This window comes from Nerophis lumbriciformis, linkage group LG05 (genome assembly GCF_033978685.3).
Source record: "Nerophis lumbriciformis linkage group LG05, RoL_Nlum_v2.1, whole genome shotgun sequence".
Classification (NCBI taxonomy): domain Eukaryota; kingdom Metazoa; phylum Chordata; class Actinopteri; order Syngnathiformes; family Syngnathidae; genus Nerophis; species Nerophis lumbriciformis.
Window position 1 is genome coordinate 410290 of NC_084552.2, and position 25560 is coordinate 435849.

Genomic DNA, 25560 nt, shown 5'->3' on the forward strand with positions numbered 1-25560 from the left:
GATTGCTGCAAGGTTTATTTTAAAATGATACTTTGGGGTAAATACATGCCATCGATGACTCACCGATTAGGCTGTTTTGGTAGTTGATTACAGGGGTGTACGGTTTACCGACGGTGTACGCCGGCATTACAACCAAGCGCTTCTCATGTGTCGCTCGCCTCCCATCATGGGTTTTTCCAAGGTGGGCGGGGCTTGTAGAGAGGCGGGGCTTGTAGAGAGGCGTTGCCGCAGAGTGTGTGACTGGGATATATATATATATTTATGTATTATATATATATACACTTACATTAGCGCTTCCCTCTCGCAGCAGTCAGCACAAGAAGAAGACTCAAAGATGGCTAACTATATCCATGTGCCCGAGGAGGCGCCGGCCGTGCCTACAATGGAGGTGACGGTGGAGGAGAGCGACTACAGGAGCGGCGCGCTCAGTCTCATGAAGGAGCTCAGACCCGACTGGAAGCCCTCAGAGGTCAAATTGAAGGTACTTTTATTTCTCCGACTTGTCTTGGTCAAAATGACATTTGACTTTTCATTTACTGCTGCCAAAATACGCATTGATGCTAGCTGACTTGCAGCATTCAAGCTAGCTGCCGTCACGCGCTAGCTTCCTTACAAAAGCATCAAATGACTTGGAATTTACTGCTTTATGTGCGATACTTATGTCTTTTATTATTATTATTATTATTATTATTATAGCCAAGGGGGCGAGGCGCTCATTTGCAAACAGCTTAATCACAACTGCGTCACTTCAAGTCACGACCAAACCAAACCTCGCGAGATTTGGATGAAGCTTGAGTATTAGCTACACAATATAATAACATACATAGACATCTTCTAACATACACAGACATCTTCTAAGGCAGTGTTTTTCAACCACTGTGCCGCGGCACCGTGAGATACAGTCTGGTGTGCCGTGGGAGATGATTCAATTTCACCTTTTTGGGTTAAAAATATTTTTTGCAAAGCAGTAATTATAGTCTGCAAATGATGTGGCAGAGTAACCGTGTAATACTCTTCCATATCAGTAGATGTGGGGAACAGCGGGAGGCAGTGTGCAGGTAAAAAGGTGTCTTAATGCTTAAACCAAAAATAAACAAAAGGTGAGTGCCACTAAAAAAAAGCATTGAAGGCTATGCAGAACAAAACTAAAACTGAACTGGCTACAAAGTAAACAAAACCGGAATGCTGGACGACAGCAAAGACTTACTGCGGAGCAAAGACGGCGTCCACAATGTACATCCGAACATGACATGACAATCAACAATGTCCCCACATAGAAGGATAAAAACAAAGTAGATGCGGGAAATATCGCTCAAAGGAAGACATGAAACTGCTACAGGAAAATACCACCAAAATAGGAGCGCAAGACAAGAAGTAAAAGACTACACACAGGAAAACAGCAAAAAAGTCCAAATAAGTCAGGGTGTGATGTGACAGGTGGTGAAAGTACACCTACTTTGAGACAAGAGCTATATTGATGCATGCTTGGTTATGCTTTAAAGTCACATCCAACAATTGAGACAACGACTTTTTACTGTCAACTGAGTTTTGTTTTTTTAATGGTTTCTGCTGGTGGTGTGCCTCCACAATTTTTCAATGCAGAAAATGTGCCTTGGCTCAAAAAAGGTTGAAAACCACAATATAATGACATATGCATGGCTTGTTGTCATAATTAACAACAATTAGGGTTAGCTAAACCGACTATATATTTCCACAGTGACGTTTTAGTGAATTTACACAATTGAGACAGTACAAAAAGAATGCAATTGTAAGTTAATAATACTAACAGACACTCGTAAACGTGTTAGCAAATGCTAACAAGGCTAGCTTTGTTACATGACGATAGCAGGTACAAATATGCATGAAAACACTCCTACAGACATCACACATGGGAGAGTTTAGTAAGTAAGAATTGCTTTAGTTATATTGTAAAACTTACAAACGTTGCGTGGAGTAATGGAAATAATGGATTTGAGTAGAAATGCTATGGACGACTAGAAGACTGAACAGCACTTCTAGTTCCGGCTGAAAGCTCAGTCTAAAACAGAAGGACACTGCAGCACCTGTATTGGGAAAACCTCTCAAAGATGGTGCCATCGCACATCAATAACACATCTATTCAGTGTCTTTGGTTTTTTTTTAGACTATTTGCATTGTGGCCGTCAGCGAAGAAAAATCCGTAAATTAGCCACATCGTCTTATAACATCTCAGAATGAGATGTCAATTTGTTGACGTCTCTTCAACCTCTTGAGTTTGGAAGAAACAAATGTTTACACTGAATTTACAATCACACTCATTTTGCTCATTCATTTTTAGTCAATGAAATTGTCAGCACAATTTGATGTAAAAAAAAAAATGGTTTCACAAAATTCACAAGCGGTAGAAAAAGGATGGATGGACATGCTAAAAATTCAGTTTCCAAAAAAAGCTTTCGTAATAAAGGCACAAATTAACCTCCACTTAAAATCTACCCCAAAATAACACTGCTTAGTTGTTAATGTAGTTTATACATAAAGTTTGAAATGTTATTTCCTCTTTTAATGTCTGTCAAATCAACAAGAAAAACAATTGTTAAATGAAAGCTTTCTTTGGACACTGAATTTACGCAACTGAATTTTTTGTTTGTGAAATATTTTTTTACATCAAATTATGCTGACAATTTCATTGAAAACTGAATTTTTTAAATTTAATTTAATCAAATGTGTGAGCAAAATCTGTGTTTTTAAAAAATCAGTTTGTTAAAATGCAATATTTTAAATTTCACGGTGTAAAAAATCAGTGTAGGAAAAAAAATAGTTTCAAAACTCAAGACCTACTTCTGGTAATTTAAGCTTCTCATTTGCTGATTCTGAGACAGGATCCATTGCTTCAGTCTTCATTTACCGGAAGTGAGTTTTGACGGAATAAATACTTCTGCACTGAATTTTTTATACATACATTTTTTTTACCCTGACTTTTTCACACTGACTTTAACAAACATACATTTTGCTTGCAAATTTGTATTCAATGGAATTGTCAGCAAAGTTTGATGTAAAAAAAAAGCTCACAAAATTCAAATGCAAAAATTCAGTTACCGGTACATATATTCAATGTAAAAAAAAAATGTTTGTAAATAAGACAACAATTAACATCCAAATCTGAGCATTTTTGTCTTTATTTAGTACTTGAAGTGACGTAGGCATGTGTGCGCTTCTAGAAAGACGACTGAAAACGATTGCATAACAGAGTCGACTCTGCATAAAGTGTGGTTAAGTTTGAAGAGTGTGTCATCTATTTACATTGCCTTCTGTAACATGATCTGTGCAGACGATAAATAATAGTTTTCCTACAGAGGTTTGCATCCCTCCCCCTCTTTTTTTTTTACCTGCCTCGTGGAAAGCAAAGCAGTTTTTGAGTGGAAGCAAGCGTTGACATTCTCAGACATATTCTACCCCTCAGACAATGAGCCCTGCTGTGGGGGAGTGGGGGTGTGGTACAATCAGGCTGGGAGTTGGTCACGCGCCCTCACCCTCTTTTCCCATCTTCATCAATGACAGCAACAACAAAAAGAGAACCTCAGCAAATGCCAATCATTGGTGCCAAATGAAAAATCAAATTCCTGTCATTCTCAGTCTATCCCTCATACAGGGAACAATTAGGGCTGGTATGTGGACACCCTCCCGCCTCACAGAAAGGCTCCAAAACACAGATGGTTTAGCTTGAATGAAGGCCAACAAGCGTCCTTGTTTTGTGAAGTTGTGTAACAAAGAGATAACGGAAGGTTCCACAACTCCAGTTCTTCACAGACGGCATCACAAACAAGCTGCTGGGATGCTACGTGGGCACAGGCCTACAGGATGTGGTCCTGGTTCGTATCTATGGCAACAAAACAGAACTTTTGATCGACCGTGAAAACGAGGTCAAGAGTTTTCGCGTCCTGCACGCGCACCGCTGTGCCCCGCGCCTCTACTGCACTTTCAGCAACGGCCTCTGCTACGAGTTCCTGCAAGGGACGGCCTTGGAGCCCGAGCACATTCGCAGCCAGCCCATGTTCAGGTACTCACACACTCTCCCTGTTCTTGCTTGGCCATTCCTTTACATGCCATTTGTCTGCTTTCCCAGGCTCATTGCCAGGCAGCTGGCCAAGTATCACGCCATCCACGCTCACAACGGCTGGGTGCCCCAGTCTGACTTGTGGCTGAAGATGGGCAAGTACTTCGCCCTCATCCCTAAGTACTTCACCGACCCTGAGCAGAACGCAAGGTACGCTGCCATGTATTAGTACTGCTATTCTTTTCACACCTGACTGATAAATAATAGCGATATAGCTGAAAACTGTATCACAATATACAATTTAGAAGAATAAAGAGTCGTCCATATATTAGCCGCACTGGCAGATATCTACGTTGTGAAATGACTTATTTACACACAAATATTCTGTAATTGTTTGTTTACATACCTTAAATGTTTCCACGCAGTGTCTGTAACACGGCAGTAAAACAGATGATCAGACAAAACAGAAGTCATGGTCATGGACCCACTAGCTGCGCAAGCTAGCTCTCCAATCAGCTAAACAGACCCAATAACTCCACGCTGACCTTTTGGTGAATTTACACAATTGAAACAGTACAAAAAGAATGCGATTGTAAGTTAATAATACTAACAGACACTCGTAAACGTGTTAGCATATTAGCTAATGATGCTAACTTTATTACATTATGATAGCAGGTACACATATGCATGAAAACACTCCTGCAGACATCACACATGGGAGAGTTTAGTAAGTAAGAATTGTTTTAGTTATATTGTAAAACTTACAAATGTTGCTTGGAGTAATGAAATTAATTTGAGTAGAAACGCTATGGACCACTAGAAGACTGAACTGGCTGAAAGCTCAGTCTAAAAAAGAAGGATACTGCAGCACCTGTATAGGGAAAACTTCTTAAAGATGGTGCCCTCGCAAATAAATAACACATCTATTCAGTGTCTTTGAGGTTTTTTAGACTATTTGCATTTCCGTATATTAGCGCACAGTTTTATAAACCTCGGCTTAAAAATAGTGATTTATAGTCCGGAATTTACGGTAATCCCTTCCAAATAACCACAACACATATTTGCAGAGAAACATGCAGAAAATGATACAAAACAAATATAAATGATTAATGAAATTGTACATAGAATGCGGTATTTTTGGGGACACTAGTCGTCATTTCTCGGTGCTTCAGTGTGTCACCTTTTGACAAATGTTGTCCGTTTTGCTAACTCAAAATGAGTTTAAAAAAGACAACCGAGCAGTGTGGAAAGAAGGAGAGAATCACTGTGGAGTTAAAAAAAAAAGGGAAGTGTGAAGTGAATTATATTTATATAGCGCTTTTCTCGAGTGACTCAAAGCGCTTTACATTGTGAAAGCCAATATCTAAGTTACATTTTTAAAGCAGTGTGGGTGGCACTGGGAGCAGGTGGGTAAAGTGTCTTGCCCAAGGACACAATGGCAGTGACTAGGACGGCAGAAGCGGGGATCGAACCTGGAACCCTCGAGCTCCACCCGCCCCACAATTTTCAACAAACTATTTGCGAGAAATTCTTTAATGGCGCTCACAAGTATGGAAGAATCGACGAAGCAGGCTTTTTAACCACAGCAAGTTTTTAATTGTGATGAGACCGGACTTTTCTGGAAAAGTATGCCAGAGCAGACTTATTCCACAGCTGGAAAGAGGTCGTACACATGTTCCTGTCTGCTCATTTCTCATCAGCTCCTCCTTTGCTGTTGTTAATGTAAGTGGATTTAACTTGACTAAATGTTGATTGCTGTAGCAACATGGTTGTGTAAAGTTAAGGATTTTTGTGATATCTGATTGTTTGTGATGGCACCGACGGGACCTCTGCGCAGCGTATACAGAACCGTTTAGCTTTTCGTTGTTGTTTTGAAAGTTGTTTCGAAAGTTGACCCATCACCTCCTCGTTCTGTTTATTTGGCATACAGTACTGTATAGCACTTTATGTTGTGTACAAACATTCACTAAAATGTGGACTTTAGTCCAGGCTGGAACCCATTATTCATATTTACTATGTTTTTATGGAGACATTTGCTTTACAATACTAACGTTTGTATTCACCACCCCTGTTGAAGAAGTACGTAAGTGGAGGTTCCCCTGTATTGTGTGGAATGATGTCAATATGTGAGTGGTGTGTTCCAGGTTGAACACGGAGGTGCCCAGCCCACGCTGCCTCCGTGAAGAGCTGCTGTGGCTCCAGCAGAGCTTGTCAGTGCTGGGCTCCCCCGTGGTCCTGTGCCACAACGACCTGCTGTGCAAAAACATCATCTATAACCAGCAGGCAGGTGAGTGTCCTCTGCGCGCACCTGCATTCTTTTTTTGAGGCTTGACTTTGTGTTGTGAAGCATCATGCGCTCAGGTAGGAATGAAGTGCACTTCCCCCACTCCTCCTCACACATTTCACTCATTGCTGCTGTTTGTACTTGGCTGTAGATCAATACACCAAACCGGTTGGGATACATTGTACACCCTTTAACTTCCTGGGTGTTTATACATATTTGTTACCACACACCTTTTTGCTTAGAAAATGTACTGGCAATGGCAGGGAGCTACAGGGTGTAATGTGGGCGGGGCCCTTCTCACAGCTCCTTGTGTGTAGCCTCTCTCCCTTAGGACCGTCAGCCTGCGCCGCCTTGCCCTGGGGAGGCAATGGAGAGCCACAAACTTCACCTGTGGTGGGGCCCTTGTGTGTAGTGGGCCTTATCACCATGGGGCCCTCCAATGCTACTCGGCCACAACGTGCCCTTCTCTTATTGCTAGGCTTTTTTTTAATAGCATGTCAGGTGGTTTACATTTAGAGCCACATCTTACCAAGCTGAGCAGATCAATACAAACACATACATCATCTGGCAAGAATTCAAACCTCCAGAAGCTTCTATGAATCCATGCTTTTGTCTGTCAAACAAGGGTTCATTGTTTCTGCAAAAACATGTAACCGTAAGCATTAAACGCTAGAGATCCACCGATTATGGGCGCCAATATTTGGCTTTTTGACGTATCGTATTTTCCGGATTTTAGAGCGCACCACACCCCCTAAATTTTCGAAGAAAAAAATAATTTTCCGCCATTAGCCGCAGATATATATGTTGTGAAATTAGTTATTTACTCAGATTTTGTAAATGTTTATTTACATACCATAATTGTTTCCAAATATCAATCAATGTTTATTTATATAGCCCTAAATCACAAGTGTCTCAAAGGGCTGCACAAGCCACAACGACATCCTCGGTACAAAGCCCACATAAGGACAAGGAAAAACTCACCCCAGTGGGACGTCGATGTGAATGACTATGAGAAACCTTGGAGAGGACCGCATATGTGGGTAACCCCCCCCCCCTCTAGGGGAGACCGAAAGCAATGGATGTCGAGTGGGTCTGACATAATATTGTGAGAGTCCATTCCATAGTGGATCCAACATAATAGTAAGAGTCCAGTCCATAGTGGGGCCAGCAGGACACCATCCCAAGCGGAGACGGGTCAGCAGCGCAGAGATGTTCCCAGCCGATGCACAGGCGAGCGGTCCACCCCGGGTCCCGACTCTGGACAGCCAGCACTTCATCCATGGCCACCGGACCTGTGCCCCCCCCCCCTCCACAAGGAATAGGGGAGCAGAGGAGAAAAGAAAAGAAACGGCAGATCAACTGGTCTAACAGGGGGGCTATTTAAAGGCTAGAGTATACAAATGAGTTTTAAGATGGGACTTAAATGCTTCTACTGAGGTAGCATCTCTAATTGTTACCGGGAGGGCATTCCATAGTACTGGAGCCCCAATAGAAAACGCTCTATAGCCCGCAGACTTTTTTTGGGCTCTGGGAATCACTAATAAGCCGGAGTTCTTTGAACGCAGATTTCTTGCCGGGACATATGGTACAATACAATCAGCAAGATAGGATGGAGCTAGACCGTGTAGTATTTTATACGTAAGTAGTAAAACCTTAAAGTCACATCTTAAGTGCACAGGAAGCCAGTGCAGGTGAGCCAGTATAGGCGTAATATGATCAAACTTTCTTGTTCTTGTCAAAACACGGCAGTAAAAGGTCTGATCAAACAAAACAGAAGTCATGGCCATGGACCCACTAGCTGCGCAAGCTAGCTCTCCAATCAGCTAAACAGACTCGATAACGGTGACGTTTTGCTGAATTTACTGAGGAATTTGTGAAACTGAAAAAATACAAAAAGAATGCCATTGTAAGTTAATAATACTAACACAGACACTTGTAAACATGTTAGCATATTAGCCAATGCTAATTCATTACATTACGATAGCATGAAAGCACTCCTACAGACATCACACATGGGACGCTTTAGTAAGTATGAATTGTTTTAGTTGTATTGTAAAACTTACAAATGTTGCTAGGAGTGATGAATGAAGAATCCATACGAGTAGAAAGGCCATGGACAGCTAGAAGACTCATATACTTCTGGTTGAAAGGACTGAATGGAAAGACACTCACTTCAGTGAGCGAAAACAATAACAAACCTGTCAAGTGTCTTTGCTTGTTTTTGTTTTTTCAAACCTATTGCAAGAAAAATCCATAAAAATATTAAAAAAGTAGCGCCATATAGTGGGGAATTTACGGTATGCACATGTGATACCAGTATTTAGAAATTGAAAATGATAACAATGAGTGAAGTAGTTAACAGCCAGTACTCTTTTGATTTCTTTCACCACAGTGCTGCTTGATTTGTCCACAATAGCCGATAAATACATGAAACGCATGTTTTTTGGTAGAAACGTGAGTCAGCACCGCCGCTCACATCAACATCGCGGGTGAAAACATGCAAAGTATGGGAATATTTTCTCCTATTCTTGGTCAAATATGAATATCTTGCTGAAATGTTGGACAGTGCGGTCAGTAAGATTGTTAGCTCGTACCTTGCAAGTGTGAGACCAAGTTGTGTGAAAAACTGGTTTCACTATCATTTTAGCCAAAGTAAACCAGCTACATCAATTATAGTAAAGCAGCCTAAATTTGCAATGCAATCAAGAACGGCACAATAATAAAGGTTAATACACACACACACACACACACACACACACACACACACTGTCCTTACTTGTATATGGACAAAAGTTTAATAGTTATTTGTATTTTTGTAACAGCCTAATGAATAGCATAATTACAGTATAAATAAATATTTATGAATGAATTAGTCATCTTTGTTGTTGGTAAGCACATGCCTAAAAATATCTTAAGCTGAATTGAAAAGTTGATGGCTAATTTAGAGCCATGTGTACGCTTTATAATCCGTCGACTAATCGTTAGGATAGTCGATGAAGAGTCCACTAACAAAATAGTCCTTAGTTGCAGACCTGTTGTACAGTTTGTCTCCTCTGCTTACCTGTCAAAACTACATTTTTGCCGTTAAATCCTGGTTTTGTCCTTCTTTCCTGGCGTCTTCCTGGTTCCGTTCAGTTAGTTTGTGCTAATGCAGCGATCAAGCCTCCATTTGCAACACTCAGTGTGGGTTCATTAAAAGAGCCGTGATTCATATTCTCATAACACCACAGAGATGGCAGACAGTAAAGATATCTCTGCCAGAAATCCAAACTTTGTGTAAATATCTTGACAAATAGGAGATGATTACGGTATGTAAGTAAAGAAGAGAAGGCAGCGGCTCACACATTCTCATACTTTCTGTAACATCCAGGAAAAAATGTCAGCCATCTTAAAAAATGTCTCAACTATAATCTCCGTTAAGGAGCCCAGAATTGTTTCATTTCGAAGTTCGCAATATTTCAGGGTTCCTCACGGGAAAACCTTACAATGTTTTAAATCCACAAACTGCTATAAAATTGTAATAAATGGAGTAGATGCATACCTGCCAACTACTCCGGTTTTCCCGTAATTAGTACGGTTTTCATCAACCTATTCCGGGTTACGGTTGCAGTGATAAAAAATACGGTTTTTCATTAATTAAAAAAAAAAAATTTTTTTAAATGCGCGAGGCTATTTATAGCACCGCTGCCAAGCACGAGGCACCTGTTGCCATTGTTTCCAAACGAGCGAACGATCATGGAATCAGCCGGAGAAAAATCGCAAACGAGTCTTAAACCGAAAAGAAAACTGCAGTCATTCCGTGAAGAATATTCAAAAGCCTATCCGGGAATAATTATCCGTTCCAAAAAGGGTGAAAACTACGCGAATTGCACCTTGTGCAGACAAGATTGTTCGATCGGACACGGAGGAATTAGCATGTAAAAGACCACGTTGGGACAAAAAAACACAAGTCTAATGCCGTTGCTAAATTTGGATTTTAGCCACAAAAAGGTAATGACACCAATGTTATCTATTGGAATTGTTTAGTACTGTTATACTGTTAAAAGTGTTTATACTATTTATGCTTTCAAGTCCAAGTTGAAGAAATCTTGTTAAATGTTGACAGCATAACTACCAAAATACAGAAGTATGTCCTTAATATTTTTGCAGTGCTATTTCTGTTGAAAAGTTCAAATGATTACATTAGAGATGTGATGTGCCACTTTTCAAGTGTCTGATGGCTTCAATTAATTTTCATTAATTTTTCATATTTTGAATTCTTTTGAAAGGCTTACAAAAAAACTACATTTGAATTGTAATTCCATGCTATTGACAGGACTATTAATTTTAATGAAGTTAGCTTACCATGTTTACAGTATGATAATTGTGATAGAAATGTGAATTTTAGGCACAGAATATTTTTTACATTTGAACAAGGCAGTAGATTATACAAGCTTGGACAGAAAGTTAATAATGACACCAATTTTTTTTTAAATGGAATTGTTTAGTACTGTTTTACCATTTGTTTACTGTAAAAAGTGTTTATATTGTTTATACTTTCAATGAACAAATTGAAGTCTTGTGAAAGGTTGACAGGATAACTGGCATTAACTGTCAAAATCATTTCAAACTATTGAAGTTAGCTTACAGAATAAACATGTCAATCAACCCATATGATTTTTGCTGTAATATTTTTCTTTTGAAAAGTCACTGTGACTGATAGAAAAGTGATGGTTTTAGCAACATTTTAACCTGTCTGAATGCAATCAATCATTTTGCGTCCTGAACCCCCCACCAGGACTTTGTCCTGGACCTACCGGGGCCTGTGGCCCCTGGACCCTGGCTACTAGGTTTTTCTGATTTCAAAAGTTGGCAGGTATGTTTTAGTGTCATAAATCAGATATATATGATCATGGCTTCAATATAGAAGCAACTTGTGGTTCAACTCTCCTCTTACTTTAAGCACAGAGTCTTGAAAATAGCTATTCAGAGTCCAGCAAAACCCACAATGCATCGCTTTTGTGTTTACTTTTGTTGAAATAACTTTTACTGCAAACGAATATCGGTTAAAAACCCTATCGGCGGATCTCTATGCTGTTTCAGGCTTGACCGTAAGATGTGGCTCAAGATGTATTGCTAAGAGCAACATATGGAGGAAGTGTACACAGTTGTTGAATTGTGTGACGAGCTTTAGGAAGCCTGTGGTCCATGACATGGTTTGCAGGAAAGGACTGAGCATTGGAGGTGTGTTAGTGGCTGACAGCCAGGCCAATATTGTCAGTGAGAGAGTGAGCATGTGTGAAAGATGTTTGCCCCAACCTTTTCATCTGCTGCACAGGGGGGCTATAGCCACTGCCTGGAGGTGTTCAGTTGGACCCCCACTTCGCCTGGTAACCCATCTCAAAGTGTTTCTCTCTAGTCCAGCACAGCTCATGTTCCATGTGAATGAAACTAAGAGCCCCATTCATTTGATTGAATTGAAAGTCATTCTGTCACAACTGGACATGTCAAAGCAAGGGTTTGTATTTTGAGATCCAGACTGCATGCCTCTAACCGCACTGTACAACTTGCTCTTTCTGCTCCTCCTGATTTGATAAAACCTGCCTCTCTTATGTAACTCTGCCCTGTGGGCGGGGCGTCTTCTTTTCACATCACCTAAGGGCCTGTTTTAGTAACGCCACCGCCTTTATTGTCCCAGCTCCACATTCTGGTCAAACCGGCCTGTTCCCCGTTTCCTGCATGTATCCAAAGCAAACATTCTCCCTGTCACTTCCCTCTCCTGCTTCGCTACACTAACAATCCCTGCAGAATACACGCTGTTAGCAGCTGATAACTCAGTCTGAGACCCTGTCACACATGATAAACAAAACAAGCCTTCCTCAGCGTTAGCCAGGATGAATTTTGGTGGTCTCAAAATGCAAACTCTTTCTCCTTGACCCCTTCTCTGCAAAGGCCGGCTGATTTTCCGGCCGCTCCAGTTGGACAGGAACCAAGTCAATCCCTAGTCTTACATTCTGAGTTATCAAAAGGGATACTCATTTTTAAACAATGCATCATCATCATCATCATACTGGATGTGCTTCCTTTGTCTCTGCCTAAACAACTCTGCTTCTCCTTGCAGGGAACGTAAAGTTCATCGACTACGAGTACGCTGGCTACAACTACCAAGCCTTCGACATTGGCAACCATTTCAACGAGTTTGCTGGTAAGTTGGCGGAAGCTGTTTGCCGAGGGTGATGCAGGATTCACATCCAAATCTCAATTTTTACTCATTCCGATTTGAAATTGATATAAATATTTTCAAGATTCAATTAAAACAATACTTTTTTGCTTCTTTCAATACATTTTTGGGGCATAAAAATATACAATTATTATTAAACATTTTCAAAGAAAAGTCATTTTTTTGGTGTAATAATAGATGATAAAATGAAGTGGAAACCTCATGGAAAAAATATACAATATAAAGTAGCAAGAAACACGTCAATAATGAACAAAGCAAAATATGTTCTGTTGCATAAATCACTTCATAATGTCTACTACTCACTAGTGTTACATATCTGACTTATTGTGTAGAAATAATGACTTAAGTACACTTATTCACTAACTGTTGCATAAATCACTTCATATTGTCTACTATTCACTAGTGTTACATATCTGGGTTATTGTGTAGAAATAATGACTTAAGTACCCTTATTCACTAACTGTTACATAAATGACTTCATATTGTCTACTACTCACTAGTGTTACATATCTGGGTTATTGTGTAGAAATATGGGAAAGTACAAAAGTACACCTCATTCACTAACTGTGTTACAAAAAAGATGAGTTATAATAATACATATTAGATATAGAGAACATACAAACACTTTATTATTGATTGACAAATGTTGAAATTCAATGATTTGCAGACATGTAAAATGATGTAAACTATAACCTGCTAGCCAAGAATGTACAACAATTCTTCTCAACAAAAGAGGAGAAATATAACCTTAGAGGAAAATGTATTTTAAAACATGTGTATGCACGTACAACACCTAAAACCTTTAGTATATCAGTATGTGGAATTAAATGATGGAATGGATTAACCAAAGACATCAAACCAACATGATTGACTTTAAGAGACTGTTCAGACTACAAGTGTTCATAAAGTACACACAACATGAATTATGATGAACATCTTGAAGATTATTTATGTATTTAATATTTGTTTACTTACTATGGTATATTATTTATTTATTCACTGTTCTGTTACACAGAACAAGGAAATGGGATACAATTGCTATGGTATGAAAAGGGGTAGGATTAAATAAGCTCTGCTTCTTCCTACTCCTTTTTAGACGTGCTGTAATGAAACATGTGATGATGACATTGTATTTTATGTATGTATTGTCTTGTCAATTGCTTTTTACATTTCTATCTTAAATATTGTCAAGTGGTGGTGTGAATCTTCACACATTAACCATTCGGTTCACACATTTTTAAAACTCACTAATGATAACAAACATGAACAAAAATGTCATTAATAAGCCCCAATTTCTGAAAACTATTTCAATCGTATACAAATGTAAAAAGTCACATATAGTATTACTTTCATTAGTTATTTGCTAACAGATGTTTATTTCTACGATTGTTTTCTCTTTCTTTGTTATAATAGTTGAAGGGTGAGGTAAAGATGCCCACTTTAATGTCTTTAGTCATGGATATAGTCAATAACACATTACAAGAGTGGAAGGGTGAGGTAAAGATGCCCACTCTAATGTTTTTAGTCATGGATATAGTCAATAACACATTACAAGAGTGAGGGTGAGGTAAAGATGCCCACTCTAATGTTTTTAGTCATGGATATAGTCAATAACACATTACAGGAGTGGAAGGGTGAGGTAAAGATGCCCACTCTAATGTTTTTAGTCATGGATATAGTCAATAACACATTACAAGAGTAGAAGGGTGAGGTAAAGATGCCCACTTTAATGTATTTAGTCATGGATATAGTCAATAACACATTACAAGAGTAGAAGGGTGAGGTAAAGATGCCCACTTTAATGTATTTAGTCATGGATATAGTCAATAACACATTACAAGAGTGAGGGTGAGGTAAAGATGCTCACTCTAATGTTGAGTCTCCTCCCCAGGCTTGAACGAGGTGGATTACAGTCGCTACCCAGACAGGTTGTTCCAGCTGCAGTGGCTGCGCTCCTACCTGGAGGCCTATAATGAGCTGAAGGGTGTGAGCACGCAGGTGACTGACACCCAAGTGGAGCTCCTTTACGTGCAAGTCAACAGATTTGCCCTGGTGAGTCTTTTTATGCAAAGACCATAACTGTGGTCAAACTCCCCACAGTTTATTCAATGAAAGTCATGGAAAACAAGGTGATGGATAACCAGACTTTGATCAAACGTGGGACTAGACTAGTGCATACCTGCCAACTACTCCGGTTTTCCCGTAATTAGTACGGTTTTCATCAACCTATTCCGGGTTACGGTTGCAGTGATAAAAAATACGGTTTTTCATTAATTAAAAAAAAATTTTTTTTTTAAAGTTTTATTCACGAAATCGCGTAACAACAATGACAATCGACACTGCTTCCCGTAACTTCCTATCGAGCCATTCCCAATGCCATGCGCGAGGCTATTTATAGCACCGCTGCCAAGCACGAGTTTCCAAACGAGCGAACGATCATGGAATCAGCCGGAGAAAAATCGCAAACGAGTCTTAAACCGAAAAGAAAACTGCAGTCATTCCGTGAAGAATATTCAAAAGCCTATCCGGGAATAATTATCCGTTCCAAAAAGGGTGAAAACTACGCGAATTGCACCTTGTGCAGACAAGATTTTTCGATCGGACACGGAGGAAATAGCGATGTAAAAGACCACGTTGGGACAAAAAAACACAAGTCTAATGCCGTTGCTAGCGATACAAGTGGAAAACTTTCAACGTTTTTCGGATTTTAGCCACAAAAAGGTAATGACACCAATGTTATCTATTGGAATTGTTTAGTACTGTTATACTGTTAAAAGTGTTTATACTATTTATGCTTTCAAGTCCAAGTTGAAGAAATCTTGTTAAATGTTGACAGCATAACTACCAAAATACAGAAGTATGTCCTTAATATTTTTGCAGTGCTATTTCTGTTGAAAAGTTCAAATGATTACATTAGAGATGTGATGTGCCACTTTTCAAGTGTCTGATGGCTTCAATTAATTTTCATGAATTGTTCATATTTTGAATTCTTTTGAAAGGCTTACAAAAAAACTACATTTGAATTGTAATTCCATGCTATTGACAGGACTATTAATTTTAATGAAGTTAGCTTACCATGTTTACAGTATGATAATTGTGATAGAAATGTGAATTTTAGGCACAGAATATTTTTTACAATTGAACAAGGCAGTAGATTATACAAGCTTGGACAGAAAGTTAATAATGAAACCAATTTTTTTTTTAATGGAATTGTTTAGTACTGTTTTACCATTTGTTTACTGTAAAAAGTGTTTATACTTTCAATGAACAAATTGAAGTCTTGTGAAAGGTTGACAGGATAACTGGCATTAACTGTCAAAATAATTTCAAACTATTGAAGTTATCTTACAGAATAAACATGTCAATCAACCCATATGATTTTTGCTGTAATATTTTTGTTTTGAAAAGTCACTGTGACTGATAGAAAAGTGATGGTTTTAGCAACATTTTAACCTGTCTGAATGCTAATAATCATTTTGCGTCGCACCAGGACTTTGTCCTGGACCTACCGGGGCCTGCGGCCCCTGGACCCTGGCTACTAGGTTTTTCTGATTTCAAAAGTTGGCAGGTATGCTAGTGTTTACTTGCTAGCTGGCATAAATGATAACATAAAAACAAGAGCCATATTTCCCCATTAAAAAGGTGAACTTGTACAAACACATGACTGTCTGAACAAGTCAGATTGTGCTGTCTTCATACCCGACAGTAGAGATGTGAGGCTTTGAGTCAATGATGACACTCCATTTCTTACTTTTTTTATGGACATGCAGATATTGTCAGCCATCAACCACGACACTAGACATTTAACAGCATTTACATCAACTTTTTATTTTCAATTTAAAATAGTTTGACATATGTATAACTTTTTTTTATTGTATTTTTTATTGAATTTATTTGGATTCTCTTTTCTGTGTCATTGTTCTGTATGTAGTAGTTGAAATGTACACACGCCACTTTTTATTCTTTATACTCTTTGTGCATTTTATTCTTTCTCATTACTTGTCTTGTTCAAATGTTCCTGTGCTACAGCGTTTTTGGAGTAAGGGAACATTCAAACTAGTGATGGAAGTTATTGAATGTTTACAATGAAAACAACACAAATGTCATTCTAGCCAATATTTCACACTCATGTCCACCTATAGAGTAATATTTGTGTACATTTAAATGATTCTGATCCACATCTATTCATAATTGATACTAGTAGTGATTGTTTCCTTAATTAAAAAAAAAACAGCTAGAAGATGATATTTTAACACACAAATAAAAATAATTCGACTCTTATGAAGCCAGAACAATATTTATGTTTCCTCGGCCAAGAAAGTCTATTTATTTTAGGTGTTTTAATACAAAAAAAACTTGCTTAAAAGATTTCCATTTGAGCACATTCAATAATACCACAATAATGATCACAATAACTGCAATATACAATGTATTAGTGTTGTACATTAGGGTATACTGGTACTAGTATAGTATCGCAGTACTAATGAATCAAAAATGTTACTATACTCTGTTTGAAAAGTACTGCTTCCCCATTTAGTCATTTTTTTAACGGGCATGACGGTGTGTTGTTGTCACGTGGTGACATTGCTGGTTTTACAAGCAGAGGAGCATGTTGGCCAGCGCACACACACAGAGTACTTACAAGCAGACACAGTGTGTAGACAGAAAAGGGGGAATGGACGCATTTTGGTGTAAAAAGTAAAGCTAAAGGTGAAGTTATAACACTGAAACACCCTCAGGAAGAGCTGCTGAATGTAAACAAATGCCATGGCTGGACCGACACCTGACATCCACTGTAATGATACCAAGTACAGGAGCGTATCTAGTCCATACTACTATGATTACATCAATATTTCTTAACGTGACAAAATCTTTGTTCCTTTTATATTATGTTTATAAAGTCAGTAAATCTGTCCCTGGACACATGAGGACTTTGAATATGACCAATGTATGATCCTGTAACTACTTGGTATCACATCCATACCTAAATGTGTGGTATCATCCTAAACTAATGTCAAGTATCAAAGAAGAGATGAATAAGTGATTATTACATTTGAACAGAAGGGTAGATAGAACATGTAAAAGAGGAAGTAAGCAGATTTTAACTGTAAATGAACAAGTAGATTAATAATCCATTTTTTACAGTTTGTCCTTAATAATGTGTACAAAATAATAGGTGTATAAATGACACAATATGTTAGCCACACAAATACCGTAGTCTTGAATGTCAGGAAGGAGGCGAGAGGTCACTTCTGGCTTCTTATCTTGTTTAGTTTTGTCATTTCATGTTTGCTACACACACGTGTTGTTTACTAAACACCTCACATACTGTATCTCCTCCAGTTGTTTACTAAACACCTCACATACTGTATCTCCTCCAGTTGTTTACTGAACACCTCACATACTGTATCTCCTCCAGTTGTTTACTAAACACCTCACATACTGTATCTCCTCCAGTTGTTTACTAAACACCTCACATACTGTATCTCCTCCAGTTGTTTACTAAACACCTCACATACTGCATCTCCTCCAGTTGTTTACTAAACACCTCACATACTGTATCTCCTCCAGTTGTTTACTAAACACCTCACATACTGTATCTCCTCCAGTTGTTTACTAAACACCTCACATACTGTATCTCCTCCAGTTGTTTACTAAACACCTCACATACTGTATCTCCTCCAGTTGTTTACTAAACACCTCACATACTGTATCTCCTCCAGTTGTTTACTAAACACCTCACATACTGTATCTCCTCCAGTTGTTTACTAAACACCTCACATACTGCATCTCCTCCAGTTGTTTACTAAACACCTCACATACTGTATCTCCTCCAGTTGTTTACTAAACACCTCACATACTGTATCTCCTCCAGTTGTTTACTAAACATCTCACATACTGTATCTCCTCCAGTTGTTTACTAAACACCTCACATACTGTATCTCCTCCAGTTGTTTACTAAACACCTCACATACTGTATCTCCTCCAGTTGTTTACTAAACACCTCACATACTGTATCTCCTCCAGTTGTTTACTAAACACCTCACATACTGTATCTCCTCCAGTTGTTTACTAAACACCTCACATACTGTATCTCCTCCAGTTGTTTACTAAACACCTCACATACTGTATCTCCTCCAGTTGTTTACTAAACACCTCACATACTGCATCTCCTCCAGTTGTTTACTAAACACCTCACATACTGTATCTCCTCCAGTTGTTTACTAAACACCTCACATACTGTATCTCCTCCAGTTGTTTACTAAACATCTCACATACTGTATCTCCTCCAGTTGTTTACTAAACACCTCACATACTGTATCTCCTCCAGTTGTTTACTAAACACCTCACATACTGTATCTCCTCCAGTTGTTTACTAAACATCTCACATACTGTATCTCCTCCAGTTGTTTACTAAACACCTCACATACTGTATCTCCTCCAGTTGTTTACTAAACACCTCACATACTGTATCTCCTCCAGTTGTTTACTAAACACCTCACGTACTGTATCTCCTCCAGTTGTTTACTAAACACCTCACATACTGTATCTCCTCCAGTTGTTTACTAAACACCTCACATACTGTATCTCCTCCAGTTGTTTACTAAACACCTCACATACTGTATCTCCTCCAGTTGTTTACTAAACACCTCACATACTGTATCTCCTCCAGTTGTTTACTAAACACCTCACGTACTGTATCTCCTCCAGTTGTTTACTAAACACCTCACATACTGTATCTCCTCCAGTTGTTTACTAAACACCTCACATACTGTATCTCCTCCAGTTGTTTACTAAACACCTCACATACTGTATCTCCTCCAGTTGTTTACTAAACACCTCACATACTGTATCTCCTCCAGTTGTTTACTAAACACCTCACATACTGCATCTCCTCCAGTTGTTTACTAAACACCTCACATACTGTATCTCCTCCAGTTGTTTACTAAACACCTCACATACTGTATCTCCTCCAGTTGTTTACTAAACACCTCACATACTGTATCTCCTCCAGTTGTTTACTAAACATCTCACATACTGTATCTCCTCCAGTTGTTTACTAAACACCTCACATACTGTATCTCCTCCAGTTGTTTACTAAACACCTCACATACTGTATCTCCTCCAGTTGTTTACTAAACACCTCACATACTGCATCTCCTCCAGTTGTTTACTAAACACCTCACATACTGCATCTCCTCCAGTTGTTTACTAAACACCTCACATACTGTATCTCCTCCAGTTGTTTACTAAACACCTCACATACTGTATCTCCTCCAGTTGTTTACTAAACACCTCACATACTGTATCTCCTCCAGTTGTTTACTAAACACCTCACATACTGTATCTCCTCCAGTTGTTTACTAAACACCTCACATACTGTATCTCCTCCAGTTGTTTACTAAACACCTCACATACTGTATCTGGGACATTGCAAGTAGCAAATATGGATAACAATGTATAGCAAAATAGAATCCAATATTCATTATAACATCATTGTGTTGCTATTGTGCAACTATAGAATGTAAGTAAACAAAAAGGTGAATCTAACACGACAAACAGGGTACTACACTTAGGGATGTGTACCAAATCCGGCCCCGACCGAATCCTGCTGCTCCTACCTGGCACCGATTCACCTAAAATCCAACCGTGCCATGTTTCAGTACCTGGGTTGTGCGTGACTCTGTCACCCTAGCAGCACTGAGAGCGCACTCACACTAACTATCACTAGGTAATGTTGCAATTTTCAATGCCAACAAAAAAATGTACTCAAAATACGCTCTAACGTAAGTGAAGTAAGGCTCCACTTCTCTGAAAATAACACTGGCATTATGCTACCATACATGTTCATGAAATATGTTCATCCCATACAAGATGCACACGGACTACTCTCAAATATATGTGTGTCCCTTTAAGAAGAAAACATGTTTTCTTCTTAAAGGGACACACACGTCCTCCATGCTTCAGAGACTGAGGAAGCACTCGTACTAAGTCAAGTCAAAGGAGTGGCCTGTTGGATGTCACCATCAACCATCTCAATGGAAGAAATACAAGTCATGATGATGACTACAATAAATAATGATGATGAGTAAAATAAGATCGAAGTATAAATAATAATAAATAACGATGATGAGTAAAATAATATAGAAGTATAAATAATAATAAATAATGATGATGAGTAAAATAAGATAGAAGTATAAATAATAATAAATAATGATGAGTAAAATAAGATAGAAGTATAAATAATAATAAATAATGATGAGTAAAATAAAATAGAAGTATAAATAATAATAAATAATGATGAGTAAAATAGAAGTATAAATAATAATAAATAATGATGATGAGTAAAATAAGATAGAAGTATAAATAATGATGATGAGTAAAATAAGATAGAAGTATAAATAATAATAAATAATGATGAGTAAAATAAGATAGAAGTATTAATGATAATAAATAATGATGATGAGTAAAATAAGATAGAAGTATAAATAATGATGAGTAAGATAAGATAGAATTATAAATAATAATAAGTAATGATGAGTAAAATAGGATAGAAGTATAAATAATAATAAATAATGATGATGAGTAAAATAAGATAGAAGTATAAATAATAATAAATAATGATGATGAGTAAAATAAGATAGAAGTATAAATAATAAATAATGATGATGAGTAAAATAAGATAGAAGTATAAATAATAATAAATAATGAGTAAAATAAGATAGAAGTATAAATAATAATAAATAATGATGATGAGTAAAATAAGATATATAAGTATAAATAATGATGAGTAAAATAAGATAGAAGTATAAATAATAATAAATAACGATGATGAGTAAAATAAGATAGAAGTATAAATAATAATAAATAATGATGATGAGTAAAATAAGATAGAAGTATAAATAATAATAAATAACGATGATGAGTAAAATAAGATAGAAGTATAAATAATAATAAATAATGATGAGTAAAATAAGATAGAAGTACAAATAATAATAAGTAATGATGAGTAAAATAGGATAGAAGTATAAATAATAATAAATAATGATGATGAGTAAAATAAGATAGAAGTATAAATAATAATAAATAACGATGATGAGTAAAATAAGATAGAAGTATAAATAATAATAAATAATGATGATGAGTAAAATAAGATAGAAGTATAAATAATAATAAATAACGATGATGAGTAAAATAAGATAGAAGTATAAATAATAATAAATAATGATGAGTAAAATAAGATAGAAGTACAAATAATAATAAATAATGATGAGTAAAATAAGATAGAAGTATAAATAATAATAAATAACGATGATGAGTAAAATAAGATAGAAGTATAAATAATAATAAATAATGATGATGAGTAAAATAATATAGAAGTATAAATAATAATAAATAACGATGATGAGTAAAATAAGATAGAAGTATAAATAATAATAAATGAGTAAAATAAGATAGAAGTATAAATAATAATAAATAATGATGATGAGTAAAATAAGATAGAAGTATAAATAATAATAATGATGATGAGTAAAATAAGATAGAAGTATAAATAATGATGAGTAAAATAAGATATAATTATAAATAATAATAAGTAATGATGAGTAAAATAGGATAGAAGTATAAATAATAATAAATAATGATGAGTAAAATAAGATAGAAGTATAAATAATGATGATGAGTAAAATAAGATAGAAGTATAAATAATAATAATAATGATGATGAGTAAAATAAGATAGAAGTATAAATAATGATGATGAGTAAAATAAGATATAATTATAAATAATAATAAGTAATGATGAGTAAAAATAAGATAGAAGTATAAATAATAATAAATAATGATGATGAGTAAAATAAGATAGAATTATAAATAATAATAAGTAATGATGAGTAAAATAGGATAGAAGTATAAATAATAATAAATAATGATGATGAGTAAACTAAGATAGAAGTATAAATAATGATGATGAGTAAAATAATAGAAGTATAATAATAAAAAATGATGATGAGTAAAATAAGATAGAAGTAAGAAGAAGCAAACATGATCATGTAGCAGCAAATAAAGTCAACCTTCTACTCTGCATTTCATCTTTCTCTCATATTTATATTTACATTGTTATACATAATTCATGTTTCTCTCATATTTATATTTCTCTCATATTTATTGATATTTACTAGCTATTCATTGTTGTTGTCATGCAGCTAGTGAGTGTGCCACACCCTCACTACTCTTTACACGCCCTCAGGGAGATGTGCGTGCGTGCGTGCGCGCAAACACAATTGTCACTTGTTTACTGTCCAGAGGAAAAGTGTTGTGTTGCCATGACGACTAATCCTTGTCTCCTCTTGCAGGCCTCACATTTCTTCTGGGCTCTCTGGGCTCTCATTCAGGCCAAATTCTCCACCATTGACTTTGACTTTTTGGAGTAAGTTCACCTTATTTCTTTTTATTTCACACTGAACTTATTGCATTTGAATGTAGTGACATGTTTACATCAAAAATAGTTCATTTACTTGCAGAATAGTTTTTTAATTGTGCATCGTTTTTAATTGAAGAAAATGTTTTTTTTAACTTGTGAAATGTTTTTCTTTAATTGCAGAGAATTATTTTTGTTGCTTGCGAATCGTTCTGTTAATTGAAGAAAAATGTTTTTATACTTGAGAATGTTTTTTTTACTTGAATAATTTTTTTCTTACTTTCGAATTATTTTTTTACACACAGATTTGTTTAACATACAAATCATTTTTTTAATTGAAGACAATATTTTTTTTGTACGTGCGAATCGTTAAAGAAGAAAAAAGTTTTATCATTTTGGTAATTGAAGTCAATTGTTTTATTTGCAAATCGTTTTTTTAATTGAAAAACATTGTTTTACCTGCAAATCTTATTTTTTAGTTTAAGAATGTTTTCTTACTTGCCAATTGTTTTATTATTGAAGGAAATTATTTTATTCCTTGCTAATCCTTTTTTTACTTTCAGAACATATTTGTTTTATTTACAAATCCTTTTTTTTTTAATTGAAGATATTTTTTTTACTTGCAAATTGTTTTTTAATTGAAGAAAATAGTTTTTACCTGCAATTTTTTTTAATTAGTAAAAAAAAAAGTTATTTGCAAATCTTTTAATTGGGAAAAAAAATGTTTTTATACTTGAAAATATTTTTTATTTAGTTTAAAAAAAATGTTTTATTTTATTTGCTAATCTTTTTTTAAAATTTGGAATAAAAAAAGTTTTACACTTGAAAATCATATTTTACTTGCAGAAAATAGTTTTTTTTATACTTGCGAGTGGTTGCCGTGACTAAAAGCATGTTTGTGTTGATGGACTTTTGGCACTAATTCATATTCAAGAAAATTGCATATCATTTGTCAGCATAATCTGAGAAAAAAAATCAGTCCACAAAGTTGACATGCAGGTAGATAAATAGATGTTGTTGTTGTTGCAGGTAGATAACTAGATGTTGTTGTTGTTGCAGGTAGATAAATATATGTTGTTGTTGCAGGTAGATAAATAGATGTTGTTGTTGTTGTTGCAGGTAGATAACTAGATGTTGTTGTTGCAGGTAGATAACTAGATGTTGTTGTTGCAGGTAGATAACTAGATGTTGTTGTTGTTGTTGCAGGTAGATAAATAGATGTTGTTGTTGTTGCAGGTACGCTCTGGTGCGCTTCAAGCAGTACTTCAAGATGAAAGCAGAAGTGACAACGTTGAGCCTTCCAGAATAGAGGACACCCCCCCGCCCCCCATCACCATCACCATCACCACCACCACCACTTCCTCTGCCCACTTCCTGCTGCTCTTTCTGGCCCCCACCTTGCTGTACAAGCATAGAGCGCCCCCTGTGGTGCACATGGGAAGTCACTGCTAATGTGAAGCCTGGCAGACACAAAAGGAACCTGGCACAGGTGAGCCAACACTAATGGCGTCGCTGCCATGGCAACATCCCCCCCCCCCCCCAAGCCACACAAAGAAAGAGGAGGAAGTGTTTTGTTTGGCAGCATTATTTAGTCCAAGAGGAGTCTGGCATTCCAGGGTTTAGTGGCAAGCAAAGTGTGGAGCTGTGAATGTGAAGACCAACAAGGAAGGGCTTTTATTCTCTTCCAAGTCATGTGACCTGTAGTCTACTTCCTGGCAGTAGTGATGATGTTTACATCACTTTTTCATCTTTTCTCTGGCCGCTGTAGTATAATGTTTATAATGTACATTATTGCTCTTTCAAATGTGCTTTTTTTTTTAAGTGAGATGTGAAATATGACTTTAAATACTGTAAACAAGCTTGAGAAAATTAAAACTTGTATTTACTCTTACATCTTTGTCTTTTATTTGCACTTGAGCATTTTCTGTCCTAGAAGACAAACTCTACTTACTACAGAATGTTCAAAGTGTGGCCCAAAAATACTTTAATGCACATTTGTTTCACAAATAAACTACAAATATAGTATATATATATATATATATATATATATATATATATATATATATATATATATTTTTTTTTTTTTTTTTTTTATTTATTTTTTTTTTTTTTATATATATATATATGTATGTATGTATGTATGTATGTATGTGTATATGTATATATATATATATATATATATATATATATATATACATATACACATATACACATACATACATACATACATACATACATATATATATATAAAAAAATAAATATATATATATATGTGTGTGTATGTATAAGAAAATTAAAATAAACACTGCCATCTTTATGCTATACCTTAATATACAGCATATGTTTAACTATGCTTATCATACACACACACATACATGCACACTTACACATTCATACATGTAAACACATACATGTACACTTACACACACATACATGTAAACACACATCCATGTACACTTACACACACACACATGTACACTTACACACGCATACATGTAAACACATACATGTACACTTACACATTCATACATGTAAACACATGTACACTTACACACACACACACATGTACACTTACACACACATACATGTAAACACACACATACAT

At 36.3% G+C, this 25560-nt stretch overlaps 1 protein-coding gene across 1 annotated transcript; it reads left to right on the forward strand.

Moving 5' to 3' along the window:
• Window positions 1–204: 204 nt before the first annotated feature.
• etnk1 (ethanolamine kinase 1) lies at window positions 205–24846 on the forward strand. The gene is made up of 8 exons (XM_061961462.1): window positions 205–481; window positions 3777–4036; window positions 4103–4243; window positions 6178–6320; window positions 12418–12501; window positions 14429–14589; window positions 22891–22964; window positions 24192–24846. Exons 1-8 carry the CDS (start codon window positions 335–337, stop codon window positions 24262–24264), a joined length of 1083 nt encoding a protein of 360 aa, XP_061817446.1. The 5' UTR covers window positions 205–334; the 3' UTR covers window positions 24265–24846.
• Window positions 24847–25560: the final 714 nt, after the last annotated feature.

Excerpts from the sequence above, each read along its gene's own strand:
- etnk1 (XM_061961462.1), top strand. The coding sequence starts at position 335 with ATGGCTAACTATATCCATGTGCCCGAGGAGGCGCCGGCCGTGCCTACA. Across the intron at positions 482-3,776 it reads CCTCAGAGGTCAAATTGAAG|TTCTTCACAGACGGCATCAC; the intron begins GTACTTTTATTT and ends CCACAACTCCAG. Across the intron at positions 12,502-14,428 it reads CCATTTCAACGAGTTTGCTG|GCTTGAACGAGGTGGATTAC; the intron begins GTAAGTTGGCGG and ends TCTCCTCCCCAG.